Source organism: Motacilla alba, chromosome 4, assembly GCF_015832195.1.
Source record: "Motacilla alba alba isolate MOTALB_02 chromosome 4, Motacilla_alba_V1.0_pri, whole genome shotgun sequence".
NCBI lineage: Eukaryota > Metazoa > Chordata > Aves > Passeriformes > Motacillidae > Motacilla > Motacilla alba.
The window spans coordinates 66605795-66622642 of NC_052019.1; the positions used below are offsets into that span (position 1 = coordinate 66605795).

The 16848-nt window shown below is 42.5% G+C and overlaps 2 protein-coding genes across 2 annotated transcripts in view; one reads left to right on the forward strand and one right to left on the reverse strand.

Annotated features, from left to right (window-relative positions):
- Nucleotides 1-12457, forward strand: NUDT6 (nudix hydrolase 6). The gene is made up of 5 exons (XM_038136228.1): nucleotides 1-199; nucleotides 1112-1315; nucleotides 6107-6162; nucleotides 8591-8645; nucleotides 11617-12457. Exons 1-5 carry the CDS (start codon nucleotides 40-42, stop codon nucleotides 12003-12005), a joined length of 864 nt encoding a protein of 287 aa, XP_037992156.1. The 5' UTR covers nucleotides 1-39; the 3' UTR covers nucleotides 12006-12457.
- Nucleotides 12448-16848, reverse strand: part of FGF2 (fibroblast growth factor 2) — a 20222-nt gene continuing 15821 nt past the window's right edge. The window contains exons 2-3 of the mRNA XM_038136226.1: nucleotides 16217-16320; nucleotides 12448-12672 (exon numbers count right to left, since the gene is read on the reverse strand). Of these exons, the coding sequence (XP_037992154.1) occupies nucleotides 12487-12672; nucleotides 16217-16320 (290 nt within the window). The 3' untranslated portion in view covers nucleotides 12448-12486. The remainder of the gene's footprint in view (nucleotides 12673-16216; nucleotides 16321-16848) is intronic.

The following is a 16848-nucleotide window of genomic DNA, read 5'->3' on the forward strand; positions in this document are numbered from 1 at the left end:
CCGCCCCGGGGGCGGCCGCTCCCCGCCCCGCTCGGCGCCATGGCGGGCCCGTGGCGGGGGCTGAGGAGGGCGCGGGGCTGGGCGGCCCTGGCGGGGCTGCGGGCGAGGACAGACAAGTTCGGGGGTGTGAGCGTGGATCTGGGCGAGCTGCGCGGCTCCCCGCGGCTGGACCGGGCCGCCTTCGGGCGGTGGCTGCTGGGCAAGTGCCGGGCGGGGGGCGGTGTGTGAGGGGCGGCGGGGGGCCCGCCAGGGGGCGCCCTCAGCCGCCGCCTTCCCCTCACAGACCCCGAGCCGCGGCCGGGAGGTGAAGGGCGCTGGCAGGAGGGAGCACGGACCCTTCGCAGAACCGTAAAATAGTTAGGGTTGGAAGGGACCCCTGGAGATCATCCAGTCCGGTCGCCCGGAGCAGGTGACACGGGAGTGGCTAACCACAGCAGGTGGGTTTGGAATGTCTCCAGAGAAGGAGATTGCGCGCCCCCACTGGGCAGCCTGTTACAGTGCTCTGCCACGCTCAGCGTGAAGTTATTCTTCCTCGTGTTGAGGTGAAACTTCAGGTGTTTCAGTTTGTGGGCATTGCTCCTTGACCCGTCACTGGGTACTACTGAAAAGAGTCTGGCATCATTCTCTTGGCACCCACCTTTGAGGTATTTGGATGGACTGATGAAGTCCCATCTGAGACTCATCTTCTCCAGACTGAACAGGTCCAGCTCCCACAGTCTCTCCTCACAGAGAGATGGTCCAGACCTCTCATCCTTTCTGTGGCCTCCGCTGGACCCACTCCAGTAGTTCCGTATCTTCCTTGTATTGAGGAGCCCAGAACTGGAGACAGCACTCCAGAAGAGTAGTTCCCCTGTTTCTCATGGCAGACCCTAAATGTAAAAGCCATCATTTTGCACATGAACACCCAGTTGTACCACATAAAATGTCAACCTGGCAGCCTCTCGGACTGCTGCTGAGTTTCTCACACCAACAATAGTTTTCCCCTGTGGTAAATGACATAAATATACAGATTTTTGCACATCACTAATGGCTATAGTGTGTGGTGAAGTTTAAAGCAACACAGATCAAGGGCAAAGGGGTTCCTTACCCTCCTCACTTCCCTCTCTTGCAGAGTCCGTGTCTCAGTGGCGGGATGAAGGCCGTGTTGCTGTCTGGCTCCATGTCCCCATCCTCCAGAGCAGTCTTGTGGCAGTGGCTGCTTCCCAAGGCTTTGCTTTCCACCACGCTGAGCAGGGCTCGTCCACCCTGACGCTGTGGCTGGGAGAGGGGCCCAGCAGATTGCCAGGGTTTGGCACACACCAGGTGGGGGTTGCAGGTGAGTTACAGGCGTGGTTGCACCCACAGAAAGTCCTGAAGGAGCCCTTGGGCGTCTGTTCGGTAGGAATTGCTCCTCTGTACAGTCAGCAAATGGAAACCGGATGGCTACTGCATTTTGGAATGAAAAAGCAACCACCAACATAGAGAAAAAAGCACTTCTGTGCTCTGTGTGCTTAATACATATATCTGTCTAAACTTGAACTTGTGTTCAAGTTCATGTCTGTAAATGGGGAGAACTTGACCCAACAGGGATTGTTTAGAAGCTAAAACAACTGTTAGCCTGAATTGCAATGGTCTGAAAGCTGATCTAAGCTGTGCCTAGAAATCTTTAATCCAAACATATGTTTTACAAAAAAACCCCACAAACACCATACTCTTATCCATACAGACCTCCCACAACCACAGCTAGAAAGTTGTTCCATAACAGAAAATTTCCGAGGAGCTAGACAAGACGGTTTCCCCTTTTTTTCCTTCTTTTTTATTTTTTCATACAGCACAGCACAAGGGACTGATGATGAGCCAAAAATACAGTCATCTTGAAGTTAGCTTCACCAAATTCCAGTGGTTTTGTTCTCTCACTCAGCAGAGTTCAGTAGATAAGCCATTACCTATCCCATCCCTCAGTTATTTGTAATTGGAGACTGGTTTGGACCCCTCATGTACTGGTTAAGGGTTACATTAACGCACAGAAATTACGAGGCTGGGGAGAGCACATCTCTCCAGTTGCAGCCCCGACTTGTTTGTTCTTGGCTTGCAGGGACTCTGTGGGGTGTTATTTCTCCACCGAGTGGTGTTAAGGCCCATAAACAGCAATTTGAAAAATTGCTCACAAAAGATGGTTTGTTCGGTGTAGCAGCAGGTCAGGTGAAAGGAAGCTTGAGGTGAAAAACCCTTGAATTACAAAACAGTGCTGCTGCCATCAGTAGTGGGAGTCTTCTGTTCCCAGGCCAGCAGAGGGCAGGGTGGATGCTGTAGGCGGCCTTGGAGTTTGTCAATGGACATGTTGGAGCATGTTTCCCTGAGGTATGGAAACCTCACCATTAAAATATGTGGCATTTAAACTGAGCGGGACAATGCATTCTCCTCGCAAAAGCACCGGGCTAGTCCCTGTGAGGAAACCTCAGTGAAAGAGAGGTTTTCTCAATATAACTTGCACGGCTGAAAGTGCTGCTTGAAAGGAAATCACATAAAACATGAGTTGTGACCCTGGCGGGCATCAGAAAGAGCTAAAAAAAAAAAATCATAACTCTAAAAGACTGACAAATATTGAAAAATACATTTTCAGAGCATAATTTGCAGCTGTGCTTCAAAACACTTTGCATTCTGCAAGTAGGGAAAAACGTTAAAGAAAACTTTGGTAAGTGCAGGTATACAGATTTCATAATTTCTTGTATGGATTTTAAAATTTCACAACATACATTGTATGTGTTCTTTGCTACCATTTTTCAAACGTACGCTTTTGGTCAGTATTGGGATTTTCTTTGAAGGACATAGATCAGGAAAGCATTCTAGGCAGGTAAACAAGTGTGAAATAATGACTGGTATGTGGCGGTTTTTTTGTCATTTGTTCTGCTCACTGTCAGTGGATCTGGAACACATCCCAAAAATACACTAAGCAGCGTGGATACCACCTGGTAGGTTTATTCCATTATCTTTCTACTTTAGGAGGGAGCCCCTGGGTAGTGGAAAGGGTCCATTCTATTTTAAATTCATTTTCTTGAAGTAGAAAGTATTTAAATATGGATATTGGGGAGGGGGTCAAACACAAGCCTTTCTTTATTCCCTAACCAAAAAGTATTTTAGAACGTGTCTGCAGTAAATTAAAACCAATTTTCTGGTGAGAGTCTCCGTCTCAAAGCTGTGGCCAGTCAGTGAAATGCAGGAGTCAGTCCTGTGAGCATCCTGAAATGGAAAGCAGAGATGTGGAGAGTGGTTGGCTGGCCAGCAGGAAGCCAGCACGGGAACAGGGAACAGGTAGGGAGTCTCATTGCCAAGTAGACCAGCAGCTGTTTTTCCTCCCGTCTGGAGTTTCCCACACAGCAAACGCAGCGCAGCCAGGGCTTGTGCCTCAGGACCATGCAGCCAAGTGATGACAAAGGTGTGAATAAGCGGGGTCAGGTCATGTTTTACCAGACTGGATCGGAGTGGCCAAGCAGAGAGTAGCAAATGTTACTCATTGGGCTTGGCCATTATTGTTCAGAAATAGTGGAATGTGTGATGTGACTTCCAGCTAAGTTACTACATCCGTTTGTAGGCGGCAGGATTTTCCACATCTGTAAAGATACAGAGGAGTCTCTGGTGTATGAAGTGATTAACGTCTTTTTAAAAGGCATTTCCAAAATGATCCACCTCCAAGGAGGATGTGGCCTGCCATCCAGAAAGTGACGTGTTTGTAAATATGACATGTTTGTAAGTATGCAACAATGGAATGAGAGGACAAGCTGAGGAAGGAAAGTAAAAGGAGAGGAAGAAAAGTGAAAGGCATTTTTTCCCCCTCACGTGGTCTACAAGCCTTACAACACAGGTGTTATTGCCCTGCTACCACCTTAATCCACTTGTTAAAACAAAGTCCTTGGAGTTGACGGACTCCAGGAAGGAGACCCTACACACACATAGGATGATCACCCTTGGCCAGTCCTGGTACTTAAAGAAATCTAAACTGAGCAGCTGCATTACTGTGAAAATGCATGGGAAGATGGAGGTGGATAGATTTGATAAGCCACTTGTGAAAAGTGACTTCAAAGTAGTTCCCAAATTGTTTTACAAATACCTGCTCCTGTCTGCTGATGCTTACAGTGCAAGCAGTGGTGTCTGCGCTCATTCTGTGGTTGACAAGTGCATCTAAACACTGAACATCTCTGCATGCATTTTTACATCAGTCATAAATAAAACAGGTAGGATAAGGATATTTTTCTCCTCCATTACTCATTATCTGGAGTTATCTAAGGGATTCTTTTTATTGTTTAAATGCTTTTCTTGCCTGTTCCCCTAAAGAGAACCTTCAAAACCAAGTGGTACTGTAATAGTGATTACTCAGTAGGGTTTCAAGTATAAACCTTTCCAGAAAGTCATTCTGGCATTGGATGGACTAAAGCTTCACTCCTGTAGCAGGAGTGGTTTTAAGAACCAAAATCCAGGGCAGTCAAACTCTAATCTCACTGATGCCAACCAGGTGTGGCCCAGCAAGAGAACATGAGACCAGGCAGCAAATCCTGTTACTGTGTTTTCTTCTTCCTCTGCATTTAGGTATCCCCTAGTAGAGATTCTGATCATCTCAGTGGGAATTTCAAAAATTACATCCACAGGCTTGAATTTCAGGGGAACAGAGGAGAGCAAATACACTTTCTGTTTGATTCAAACGGCAGGTTCCTGCCTTCACCAGCCCTCCCTGGTCTCAGCAAACTCTTTGGCTGAGGAATGGCTTTTCTAGAAAACAAATCCTCTAATCACAAACTTCCTCCTGTTGCCTTTTGTTGCCTCTTTTCATCATTACAGTAGTTGAACTTGGACACTGCTAAGTATTTAGAGGAGGAATGAAATAATAAAGTCACAAACCACAGGGAGGCAGATATGTGACTACCCTCTTAAAGCATGTCCTTTGACATACCTTGAAGGAAGACTGGTACTTCATCTTTGAAATATCCTCCTACACATAACTCTGCCATGTATTGTTAAAAAACAGGATGCTTTTAGCTGGACACTCACTCCTTAATAATTCCTTCCTGTGGGTATAGTTTCCCATAGCATTTTAAATGCACATGTCATCACAGATGTGCCTATATCCTCCTCCTCCTGCTGTAAAATGACGTGAGCATTGTGTTACCGTTAACCTCTAATTTGAAAGCCATGCATGACTGATGTGGAAAAGATCCTGGTAAGTTGCACCACAGCGCTCTTTAAAATCTGAGAAAAATACCTGTTGTAAGGGAAGGACATTTTTAAAGTCTGACCAGTGAGTATGACATAATTAAACATGAAAGCACTTGGGTTCCAGAAAGTAGGAAAACTTATAATCTGCGGGAGGTAGTCATGGGCTGAGCATGAGGACATAAGGAAAAGCTGCCCTTCTCAGTCAGACAGGTTTTTTCATCAAGCGAAAGTATCGCTTCTCCACTTGGAAGCAACACGTTTGGATTAAGTTGACTCAGATTATGGTGCAGTTCCTGTCATGAGTTGTTAGCTGTGTAGTGTGAGTTCAGAGATAGTCACACAGCTGAACATTATCTGCACAGCCAGACCAGAGTACTAAACCTGGTGTGTTATTAACCCAAAAACACTCAAATCTTCACTAAAGCAGGTGGGGGCTTTGTCATGTATTTCAGTGAAGAAAAATCCATTCCCCTTAAGGGTGGCTTCTCAGCCAGAGTCACTGGAAAATTCTCTTGTTATTTGAGGAAGATTACAGGCCAGTCTCTGCTGAAGGGAGCAGCTTTGCCAGATTGTTTGGGTAACCTCTTGATCTTGCATTCTTTAGTTCTGATATTAACACAAGCAAGTTTTTCTTTTCATTTCTTGTCTAATCTGGAACTTAAAAGTTGCAATTATTTATCTTGGTACTGCCAACTTTGAATTTTTCTACAGGATACTTAACCTTTTTGTGATATTTTATTGTGCATCCATTTTCCACTGACAAACTACTTTGTGATTCATCCATACAAACCTTGCTAACTGTACATGAGCAAAATATGTTAAAACATGTTAAATTTATCAAAACATGTTAAATTTTGGTTGTTAGGATTGGATGACATTGTCCAACACTTTCTCTTTTTCAATATTCTTTCTATACCAGGTGCTGTTCTAGATGAAAGCACTGGAAGGGTGTTGGTTGTACAAGACAGAAATAAGGTACGTTTGTTACAGGATTATAAAATAGAGAAGTTCATTTAGATAAGCCTATTCTGTAATACAAAACAAAATATATTTTATTTTTATTCCAGTCCAAAATTGTGATAGTTAAAAGCCACTTCCTTTTACAAGTGTCTTAAACACATCTAGCAACAGATTGCTGAATTCCATATTAAGGAAAGAACAACCCAACTCTAAAAATCAACAGCTTGGTTATAAATTATAGCTGCAGATTTGCAGATTGATTGAGCAGAACTAAGTATCCTTCCTGTTTTGAGTTTTATGCTTTCTCCTGTAACTGACCCAGGAGTCCCTGGTATTGTGTTTGGATCCATGCAGACATCTGGAAAATCCCCATGGCTTGAAACAGATTTTGAGAGAAGGTTTCTGATTTGGTTTGGTTTCCAAAATTCCAGGCATATCTTTGGCTTTAAATGAGCAGTAGCATGGTTGGCCATGACCTGGGAGACCACCTTGGTCCAGCAGGTGTAAAGATCTTGAATTCCTCACACACAGAAGCGCCCGCCCTCACTACAGAGGATGCCAGACCAGAGCAGTGCTGTGGTGAGGGTGGCTCATGTGATGTGGCTTGAGGTCACCGAGCATCCATCACTGAAATGTCTGCCCGCCCCTATCAGACTAACCTAGGTTTTAACTCAGCTGCTTCAGAAATCTCTCGGGCTCACTGGCAGCTGCCTGTGCTACTCTATTCAAGAGATATTTAGCCTCCGTTATGCTTTCATTTGCAAGTTAAAGTGTTTCATGTTAAACTTCATTAATGAACTCTCTAAGAGAGTTATTTTAACCCATGCCATTTTAACATGAAACAATCAAACCTTAGCTAGGTGGACTGAAATACACTTGGATGCATATTTTTCATTTTATACAGTTAAAACTGTGCTGGAATCTCACTGGCTGCACTTTCCTGTCTTTCCTGAAATAGCTACTAAGACTTTTCTCCTCAGGACCCAAAACATCAGTTCATTAGGACCTACAACACAGTGAATGAACTTCAGTGAAAGAGGGCTTTCACAGGCAGGTTCAATCATACCACAAATTGAGTTTCTAACACAAAAGACAAGGCTATTTATCTTCCTCTGAACTTGTTTCCTGTGACTGAAGATGTTTATTTTTCATTTTTGTATTTTATATTTTTACTTACAATAAATTAAAATGTTGAGGACTTGGCTTTAGGAGGACCTTCAGGCTTTCATTCAGCAATTACCAATTAAATCATAAACCTACCTCTCATGCTGTAGACTCCAAAAGTGGTTCCAGCTCCAGAGTGTCTCCAGGGACAGAACAGCACACTGTAAACATTAGAAACATGGCACCTATTTACCCTTTTATACACTAAAATATAAATGTGCATGCTTGCCTTTTAGTAAATATCTTGAACAGATAGCAGAGTAAAAAAAAATTTAACAGCTGTTGGAATATTAAGAGCTGTTTGGGTTTAATTCCACAGCACACAAAGATTTCCAGGAACTAAAAGTAAATCTGAAAGCCAGTAGAAGACAAATATATGTATTTTCCATCTGCACTATTTTTAATCTATTACTTTAAATTCCTATCCAAGCCCTTTAAGAATGCCCAGGAAAAAAATTTTTTTCCAATGTAGTCATTAGGGTTTCAAATCACTGGAAAGCACACAGCTTCCCTGCTATGCTGCATAGACAAAAAAAGCTTTTTTTGGGCCAGTGTGCCTTTTTACTGCATTTATTTCTAGGAGAAGGGTAACTTCTTCCTACATAAACTTTTAAAAGGAAAGAAATAGAAGGTAAAGCCTTCAAATCTTTGTGCTCTTGCCAGAGGTGCAGGGACTGGGACTTCTTTAGCAGTGTGAGTAACAACACCAAGCCTGCACTTCACGTTTTAATATTGAACTTTATTGTCAATAAATGTTTCTATACATAAATCACACACAAGCCCTCATTTCTTGTATTCCATGAAAATGACAAGTTACACTAAATGATCATTACAGACACACAGAGACATCTTAAAGCCAGTGCAGTATAGAACAGTACAATCATAATACCTGTTTGTAAGATTAAATATATATACATTTTTAAAAAGCCAAAACAATGGAAGTGGAATACATTAGTGATTAAATATAAGATTATATAGTCTATAGCAGCTTTTTAAAAAATATTCAACTACTCTATCTAGCAGCAACATTGTCTAATGACTGTTAGACAGTTTGTATTTTCAATCAGTAGGTGTTTTGTTCCCATAGTTCTTACAGACTGTAGCTGTCTCTAATCCTGTCAGCAGGAACAAACAAGTTCCTACTTACTGATATTTGTAAAATAACAATACTGCAACTTCAACAACAACAAAAAAAAAGTTATGTGGTAATTATCTCAGTCGTATTAAAGAGTGCAACACAGACTGACTACTGCATTAATGGCTTTTTCCTCCAATACAGACTATAAACGCATGGAAATTTCCAGGAGGTCTGTCTAATCCAGGAGAAGACATTGGTAAGTCCTATGAGAATAGGTCAGCCATCAACAGAACTATAAAGGCATGACCATCACTGAAATACAGCATGACTCACATTGCTCCTGTGATGGACTGTTTCCTTGAATTAATGGTGAATAGATGGAGTGACACAATGCTGGGACCCTAGTGCTAACACGGTAGCATGTTCAGGACAAAGAAGTTTTGTGTTTGTAACATTTACTCTTTTCCACACTTGCTTTTAAGGGAGTGCTTGAGGCCAGCTAAGTTTTTGTAGGCTGGTCAGATATGCTGCAAAATGAGCCAGAAGTGCAGAGGATTAAGGTAACCCATATATAGTCCAAATAAAACTGAAACAGGGAGCTCTCAGCTCACACTGGAATCCAGGGCAGTGACCTCAGGGATGGACTGAGCAAAAATTTCCATTCCAATAAATGCACTTGCTTCCTTCCACCCCCTTCACTTGATTAGTTTGGACCAAGAGCTCCTCGGCACAGGGCCAGGGTGAAGTGCAGGGCCTCAGTCTTGTGGGCACCTACTCCCAAGAGAGACATGAAGCACTCCTGTGGTAGGAAACAATGCTGGTGTGAGGAAACTTCTCATTTCTCTCCAACACAGCACAGCTGATGAACACTGCTGCAGTTTATCCTCACAGGTGAATGAACAAGGGTGTTGATGAGGAGAGAGAAAATCTGGGGTTTTTCTCCTTGTATCTCAGCCCTTAAAATCGTGATCCATAGGCTGGTTACTTCTTAAGCTGGGTGTCGAGCCCAGGCTTCCTGACTGTTCCGTACCTTAGAAATACCTACTGTTTTAGCAGTCTCCCCGCAACAATGTCTGGTAGGGTTGTATTCCAGTTATTATTTCAATGCATGGAGAAAGTTGCTAGTTGTCAGGATATGGCTGAATTTACTTATCATAACTTGTGAGTCAGGTTTTAAGTCTTTCTGTCAAACCTGGTGATGGAAATCCAAAATATTTGCTGGACAATGTAATGTGACATGGTGAAACGGATCCATGTTTTCAAAAGAATCCCAAATACCATGGCTGTTGTCTAGCCAAGCTCCTTCTCACTTATAGTGCCAGCAGCAGCAGGATTCTTGTACTCAAGGGAACAACAAATGACCAGCACTGGCAATCCAGTGGGACTCCCCAGAGTGATACTGCTACTGAGTACAACAGCAGCCATCCCTCATTTAACAGGTGAGATTATGGCTGGAGCCTGGACTGAAACCACCCAGGAGAAAAGTGTCTTACAGCTTCCCTCCTGCCACTTCTAAACTACAGAATAATAAAAGTTACGATTCTCTGCATCGTATCTTACATTAAAAGAAGATATAAGTTAGTCAAGCATAAAATATAATAGAGGCTAATTTTCCTTTTTCATTCTTACATCAAACCTTAAAAACACAAGTCACCAAGGGACTAAATTTTAAATTACAATTAAAAATTGCAATTATATTGCTTAAAATCCTTTGGTTACATGAAGTGACAACATGCTTGGCCGCCTACTTAAATGAGTGCAAACTGACTCATGCAAGTGACACCAATAGTTTCATAATGCAGATTAAGCAAAGTGCACACATTCTTGTATCTGAGTATTTCTCAAACTCCAGCCCTAGTGTTTCTTCTAGTTTAATTGTCATTAGATATTTATATATATACACACTCACATTTAAATAAAAGGGAAACAGAAAATGGCACTTCATCTAAAAGCAAAGCTCAAAGCTTAAATGAAATCTGTCTTTACTGCAGTTTTCTCAACCACAGCCTGCCTCAGCATTCCTCGCGATCTCAGTTCACTTCTGTAGCCCCTTGCCCACTAACAAAACCACCTGCCACAGGGAGTTACTATTTCCAATATCTGAAACTACCCCTGAAACATGTGCTTTTTTCCCCTCTGACTTGGCAAGATGCAAGATTCCATAGGATGGTGAATCTCTGTGAGTATTTTAAAATGCATTTGCTTTTGGAAGCAAGCCAGCACACATTCCTTACTGAAAATGAACTAACAGGAGCAGGTAACATTGCACAACAGTTCTGGACATTGACCACTCAAACCAGAGATGACCAGGAGGTTACATTAATTTGGGAAAAGCCAGTATTTAACCTACCAGTACTTACCCCAGGCAAGTAGGATTTGACTAGACTATGATGAGAAACTGCAGACTTTGGGGAAATCAGTGGAATATTAAAAAACTTCTTAGGGGCTCTTCAATTTGTTATTGAATAGAAAAATCTCTGGAGGAGTCCTGGATGGATGGGTGGTTCTCTGGCTGTAATTGCAGCACACAGACCCTGTAGACCCTTAAAGTTTCTGCTGCGTTTGTGGTGAGGAATGTTAGCACTGACCTCACTCTGGGCTGGGGCACACAGAATGCACACATGCAGCATGTTTACAGCATGTTTCCTGCAAGAACAGGCTCTGTGCTGCACTGGTGCTGGGGCATATTTGAAACGTCACCTGACTCTTACGGTACATCTTGAAAAGGACCTGGCACCAGCTTTCACTTTCTGAAAAGAGTCTTACCCATTTTGTTACCCCTTGGGGTGAAGTGCAGTGAAACTGATCTGATCAAGAGATCTGACATCAGTACAGGTGCAGCTGCACAGGATCTGAACCCGAGACTGGGCAGGGACAAGAAGAGGAATGGGGATCCATCCAGAGGACTGCAAAGACAGTGCAGTGCTGTCTCGGATTAAAGGATCAGTGGAGCCAGCAGCCATCAGTGTCCCTTACAAACCACACCCTGCACAGCATTACCAACGTAATTCTGTAGAATATACACAGGAAAGGCACACAGCAATTACTGTTGTTTGGGAATCAAAAAATTAGCTTATCCTTGTGTTGGAACAACAGACCTACATTCTGAAAACCTTATGAAGCAGAATAGAGAATACGCTGAGTAAGAGGCTTTCCATCTTTCCAAAAGGTTTAAGGAGTGCTAAGTTGCTCTCAGATGTATTGCAAGGATTGCTCTTTCCACCCAGGAGACACAGCAGTTCGAGAGGTTTTTGAAGAGACTGGCATCAAGTCAGAGTTCAAGTCCATCCTAAGCATCAGGCAGCAACACGAGCACCCTGGAGCCTTCGGGAAGTTAGACATGTACATCATCTGCCGCATGGAGCCCACCTCCTTCCACATCAGCTTCTGCCAGCACGAGTGCCTCCGGTGCGAGTGGATGGACCTGGAGGAGCTGGCCAGGACGGAAAACACCACTCCCATCACCAGCAACGTGGCCAAGCTCCTACTGTTCGGGTACCGGGAAGGGTTTGATAGGATTGACATAACCATGAGGGAGTTCCCAGCTGTGTACACAGGCCTGTTCTACAAGCTCTACCACAGGGAGCTGCCCGAGTCCTACAGAAACATGACATGATAGCAATACATTTCACATTTCCTTATAGTAATAATTTAGAACTATTGCAGTGTTGCATATTATAGTTATCTGTGGACTTATTTTTAGGTAATTATTAGAACATAATTATTCTCTAATAAGCTACGATATAAATTATTTTTAAAGGTAATAATTGCTATGAGTGTGCATCAGGTTTGTTCTCCTCTACTCCATAAAGCAAGCATAAAGTAAATAAAATACATAGGTACCTAGAAGAAAACAAAAGTGTTACTGATCCTGAAAATATATTCTGCAAGTCATTTTACCTCCACACACACTGGCACAATAGGTTTAAAGAGCAATATAAGGACAGTATGAAACATTCATGGTTTAATCTGGTATCTGTAAAAGTAGTTAAGAGTATCAGCAAGTAATTGCTTATATTTGGCTACTTTGGAGAGGAGTAGGAAAGGCAACATCTTTCGTGCTGTGTGGCACTGGTGCTCAGAACCTGCTATTGAAGTCAGCTTTTAGCAGACATGGGAAGGAAAAGGATAGCTTTCTGTCCAGGTCCAGTTTTTGGTCCAGGTTTGTACTGTCCAGTTCTTTTCAGTGCCACGTACCAATCCGAGTATTTTCGTGACCGGTAAGTGTTATAGTTATTGGATTCCAAACGTTCAAAAAAGAAACATTCTTCTGTTGCGTATTTCTGAAAGGGAAAAGAGAAAACATTACTGCTGTAGCACCACAAATCCATTCTTCACATTCAGGGGACTAACTTAGCAAGAATGTGAGCAGTAGCTTTGGTTTTAAGAAATAGAGATTAACCGTTTCACAACTGAAGAAAGATACTTACTGTGAAAATATTGTTAAAAACACTTTACAATAAGAGGTTTTTACCTATGATTCATTTATTGTCTCTAACACAGATGAAGAAGCTTTTAATTTCCTTTTAATTACTGTGTAATTCTTTGTTCTGATCAGAAAATGTATAAAAGAAGCCCTTAAGAACAAAAACTTCAAGCACAATATAGACAATTCAGTACAGTTGCCCAAGCTGGAAATTCAGGCAGAGGCACATCAAAAAAGGGTGAAAAAAAAAAAAAAAGTCCTTATTTCTCCCCAAAGTATATGTGACACCAGTGCTTTCCTACAGTCTGTTGTCAGTGTAAACATTTTGACATAAACCCCATCATTAAGGTGAAAAATGACAGCTCAGGCTTCATGAACTATGTATTCCTTAACATCCCCCAGAGGTGACATTTCAGGAGCTGGACTCCTATCTCACTAGAGCGGGATGCCAGCCACTGCTCTGTCAGTCTCAGCACCTGGGAAAACTCCGGATATCTGTGGTTTTTCCTTCCAAATATTCCTCAGTTCAGGCTGCATCCAGAGTGCAGATCTGACAGTAGAAGCTTTCTCAGCACCTCATGAAACGCCTGAACTCTGCTCAAACTAAATGCAGGTTACTTTCACATTCTCTGTGCACAATTTGAATCCGTAACATCAAAAGACAACAATTTCCCTTCGAGTCGAGTCCTTGAAGTCTAGCAAAACCTGGCTGATCACAGCAAAGCCATGTAAGCATGACAGAATGAACAGGTCATATCCTTAAATAACAAATTATTTATCATTAAATACAAGTCAGTCAAAATTCTTCCTTTCATGGGAAGTTTGGGAAATTTCTTCATTAAATTAAATAATCACATTTCACTCCATAAAGTGAAAGTATTTCATTCTTATAATTAAACTGGGAAGTCAAAATAAGCCATATCAGATGGGAAATGTTTCCATTTTTTTCATCAAAACTCTGCTGGAACAGATGCATTTCTGCACAAATATTTTCAGTTAAAAGAGCATTTTCCAAGGGGAGGTTTTGACTATTTGCATTCACATCCAGGCATTTCCTCCAGTGGTAGAGATCACCTCTCCCCTATGACTGACTCTGTTAGTAAAGAACATGAAAATGCTCAATTAAAAGCTGCATCATCCAGATTGCCACACAAGAATGCGACCCATTGCACCCCCACGCAGGTCACCAGGGTGAGCAATGGTCCACGGGCTGTGCAATAAATCATCCTGCAAAGCCCAGCTCAGAACAAACCCTGCAACATGTCTCAACAAGTAATTACAAAAACATCCAACAAGATGAGAAACACGCCTGAATAAGAATTTGCAAACATATTTCCAAAAAAGTTAATTTATTTGTAAAACAAGGATACTACGCAAATTGATCCTGGACACTGAAAAGTAATTAAAAACCCCCAGAGATTAAAAAGGACAGAGTAGTACTTGAGTGACTGATTAGAGGACCAAATTATGTGTTTAGAAATTAAAGTTCCATAATGTTTTGAAAGAAATTTCAGCAGTGTTTCACCATGTGCAATTCACCACAGACATTTCCAGTGTACACTCTGCGAGCTCTCGTGAAACACAGCCCTGCTCTAACAAACAGGAGACGCTGGCAATTAGAAACAGTTTTCATGAATGTGTTTAGAGGCAGAAAATGGTAAAGGCACGGCCAGCCACAGACTGTTGGAAGTCACAGCGCAGAAATCCTCATGGAAAAACATTGCCAGTGCTACAGAAAACAGCCATGAAATTGCAGCAGTGTTTGGTAGGCTGGTTGGAGAAAAAAAAGTCTTAAAAGAGTAGAGTTTCCACCTTTGAATAACAACAATGTTGCGTGCAGCAAACATGATTCAAGTAATACCCATTTCGAAAGAAAAAAAGAGTTTTACAAGCTGAAGTGAGAAGCACAAAGTGACCCAACGCTACATACTCTGAGAGAGTAATTCCGAGTGACTGGACAATACTTCACGTGCATTTCGCCTTACAGGAACTAAGCAAACAAAAACTGCTGCAAGGGAAGCATATTCTACAACCAAACCCATCATGCGGCAGCCGGTCAGAAATCCCAAACACAAACACACCTCTGTGTTTATGCTTATCATTTCACAAATGGTGCTAAACACCCTATTTTGACCATTCCCTGTCACTCAGGGTACGGAGTCCTATTAGAATGGGAAGCCGAATGCCACCGCACCAGCACCACAGGAAATTCCCAATTATCCTTAACTCAAGAATAGCACAGTGGACAACTCCTCACATTTTCTTCAACTGAGCTGTCACACAATATCCGAGTAACTTGAAGCAGGTTCTTTAACTGCATTCCTGAGGCCACACAAAACTCCCTGGAGCCAGAACTGAGGAGCGCCCTGGGGAGCCCTGCTCCTGTAAAACTACTTTCAGTCTCATTTCATGGAGGCAGAGGAGAATCAGAAATAATTTCTGCATCCCCTGGCACGGGTCTTTCATTAGCTGCAGTTCAGCCAGGGTTGGGAACGCACATTTTTAGCCCCAGCCACGGAGCGGGCTTGCACAGAGGCTGAATGGGGCTGTGTGAATACACAAAGCACCAAGGGCTATTGCAAACCAAAATTCTGACAGGGTGAATGCCCCAGTGCTTCACCAGGCACTGAAGGATATCAATGTGGATAAGGGATTTACAGTGTCTAGGTCTCATAAGCAAAATTATTGTAACTGCAGCTCTTAAAACAAAATTTATCATCTGGCTCTGAGACATTAACTCTCAGAGTCCATGCACACACTGGCTTTAAAACACCATTAAAAATTCAGCTAATACCAATAAAACACGCAAGAGTTTAAACTAAAACTAGTCTCACTAGAGAGCAGCTTAATTTACCCACATTCATATAACTTTTAAAATTTTATCATCACATTTTCAAAAATATTTTTCTTGCCAGTTTTCTAGTTAGGAAGTACAAGTGCCCAAAAACTTGATTCTTTACAAAGAGGAAAATGAGAAAAGAATTAATACAGATTAGTACCATGAAAGTAATTTTTTTAAAAGAAATTGGCTTCACTTTCCCCTTCAAAGATGTCTTTTAAAATTGCTTTATGTGCAAGTAAGTGAAAGAGGAAAAAATTACTCCTGAGGGTAAAAAGGCAGACACTTTATTCTTCACTTGTTTTTATAATTTCCTGATCACTGTGATTTTTTTCCCTCTCAGACAAGCCATTCCTGTTAAATTTTGCAGCTCCTAGGTAGGGCAGAAATACTTAAAATAGGAATTAGGAGGAGTTGGGTAACTGACAGAAGCTGTGCAGAGCTCATTTCTCCTGATAAATCCCACACCAAGCAGCTGAGTAAGTCCTGCAGGAATAAAGGCTACCCCACACAGACCAGGGACAGGACACAGCAACAGAGACATCAGGCGAGTGCTGCTTACCAAGGCCAGCAGTCTGCCATCCTCCTTCATGGCCAGGAAGCGATTGGCACTGACACCTTTGATGGACACCACTCCTCGCTCCTCCGCCTGAAGCTGCAGCTTGACTGGGAACAACAACAGAAAAAAAAAGACAAAAGGTTTCACAGCCATCGTGGCATCGCAGCAGTCAGTGCTTCACACCCTCCACCACAGAAAGCTTCGGCTTGCAATGAAAATAGTAAATTTTCAACATTTGGCTTTCTGATCCCATTTTTACAAACAAAGTAGCTACTTTCAAATTTGCAACGGCGAGATTGAGTTATTCCATCTTCATTGCGCATAAAGACAGCTCATAACCCATGAAATTCCTTGAAAGGCCACTTAGGGCACAGTCAACTACTCCCAGAAAATAGAAATTTTTCATGGCAATTTTTCCAGAGGTGTGTCTCAAGGTTTGCAGAACAGCATCGGACACTGAACGCACACAGCTCTGTACAGGCAGACTGTCAGCGAGCCTAACTGAGACTGTCCAGGTCCATATCACTCCCTAAGGGTCTGGCAGTTCCCAACAGAAAATATCTGTTAGTTTACCTCATCCATCCAACAAATGGGTGGAACAAACAAACAGAACTGCAGCGCTAGGTGAAGGCAGC

What these genes read in the sequence shown, in the direction of transcription:
- NUDT6 (XM_038136228.1), top strand. Translation starts at nt 40, where the DNA reads ATGGCGGGCCCGTGGCGGGGGCTGAGGAGGGCGCGGGGCTGGGCGGCC. An exon ending in CTTCGGGCGGTGGCTGCTGG is followed by an intron (nt 200 to 1,111) that starts GCAAGTGCCGGG and finishes CCTCTCTTGCAG; the next exon opens with AGTCCGTGTCTCAGTGGCGG. An exon ending in TTGTACAAGACAGAAATAAG is followed by an intron (nt 6,163 to 8,590) that starts GTACGTTTGTTA and finishes CCTCCAATACAG; the next exon opens with ACTATAAACGCATGGAAATT.